This window comes from Wasmannia auropunctata, unplaced genomic scaffold, assembly GCF_000956235.1.
Source record: "Wasmannia auropunctata unplaced genomic scaffold, wasmannia.A_1.0 LD308776.1, whole genome shotgun sequence".
Classification (NCBI taxonomy): domain Eukaryota; kingdom Metazoa; phylum Arthropoda; class Insecta; order Hymenoptera; family Formicidae; genus Wasmannia; species Wasmannia auropunctata.
The window spans coordinates 1-1,607 of NW_012054114.1; the positions used below are offsets into that span (position 1 = coordinate 1).

The 1,607-nt window shown below is 29.1% G+C and overlaps 1 protein-coding gene across 1 annotated transcript; it reads right to left on the reverse strand.

Annotated features, from left to right (window-relative positions):
• Nucleotides 1-3: 3 nt before the first annotated feature.
• On the reverse strand, nucleotides 4-1,101 carry LOC105461120 (glutamate receptor 1-like; the record flags this gene model as incomplete). Its single annotated transcript, XM_011707607.1, has 2 exons — nucleotides 4-172; nucleotides 934-1,101. Coding segments are annotated over 2 exons (337 nt in total), but the record flags the coding sequence as incomplete, so codon positions are not given.
• Between the last annotated feature and the right edge of the window lie 506 nt (nucleotides 1,102-1,607).

A 1,607-nucleotide genomic window follows, 5' to 3' on the forward strand; every position in this document is an offset into this window, starting at 1 on the left:
TGCCGAGTTTTTCGAAGTACCTCGGTAGTGATCCCATTTCATAGATACGTATAACAAGCAGAAGACAAGTACAAGAAATATGGCGATCGCTATCCAGACGTTTCGATGAAAAGGCAAGGTAAAGATATTTTTTATAGTCGACAATAAGGGTCGTCGGAACACGAAACGAAAACTGCACAAAATTTATGCGTTGTGTCATCATTAGTAATGTGTATATATCTCCGACATAATAATAATAAGAAATAGAGATACGATATAGGAAATACATTATGAATATAAATAAAGAGCCAACAGAAATATAGGATTGAGCAATAATGGTAACAATATTATAGGGCTGGTGATTTGCTTTGAAGGCTTCGAATATTTCTTCAGTCTTTTTCTAATTATTTATTTTTGATTCTTCAAAGATTAAAATATTGTTTTGAAAATTTGAAAATTCAAAGTTTTGAATCGCATTAAAATCTTCGAAGTTTTGGAATTCCCAAGTTTGAAAAGTTTAATACTTTGATTCTCGAAAATTATACAATTAAAAAAATTTGCCGATACCCGACACAGGTATATTTTAAAGAAACATTTACTTATTTCTCAAAAACTAAATGTTGCGTTGTTTTATTAATATTAATATAAAAACACGTTTTATTTTTCGAAGATATTCAAATAAGCAAAAACTTATAATTTATATATGTATTTAAGACTTGTATTTAAAATCAGCTAAAAGTAAATTCTATAAATGCGAATATAACACTTTTGCGACTTTCTTTTGCAAATGATGTAGTTTGAATAATATTATAGATATAAACTCTGATGTCACAAGGATTTCAAAGGTCGATACTTTTGATGCAGGAATGATCTCTTTATTTATTTATAATAATGCAGTCGTAATGTAATATATCAACTAAAATTCGACTGGTTGGATTTTAAATGTAACTTTACCTAGTACGTGTGTACAGTTGAATGTATTCCACTATAGGGAAGCGCTCTGCCAGCATAAACGCACTGGTGCCGCCAATGTCAATCTCACGTCGTTGCAGCATCCCGATCATTCCATCCCAAGATCCATTTATGTTGTATCCCCAACTATTCGAAATATTGAAAGTTACCCTGTCGAATATATTCATAAGATGAAAAAACGATAATATTACAATGTAATGATTTTCAGAAGTCATGTCTCGTTACTTTACATAAGGAATTATTCGATTCTCACGGCCACAATTTATTTCATGCATCCTTTAAAATTATATTTTTGTAAAAAAGATACTCAAACAATTATGATGGTATTATCGTTTGATAACGCCGGCTCTAACGCTTTTATTTTGCTAATAAAACATATACTATATGCTTATGTTCGATGCTTATGAATCGATTCCTTCTGAACATTGAATTCTAAACGAAAATAATTTGTTAACATTTTTGGTATTTTACGTAAGCCTTATAAAATTGTTCAATCATTATTATTTGGATTGATTAATAAATGATTTTATTGTATTTTTCAGTTGTAAATTTATTATCGTTTTAGAGCTTACATTTGAGATTGTTAAATTCATAAGATAATTGTGTGTGTGTGTGCTTTTTACCGAGTGTCATTATTATTAAATTTATTTTATTAG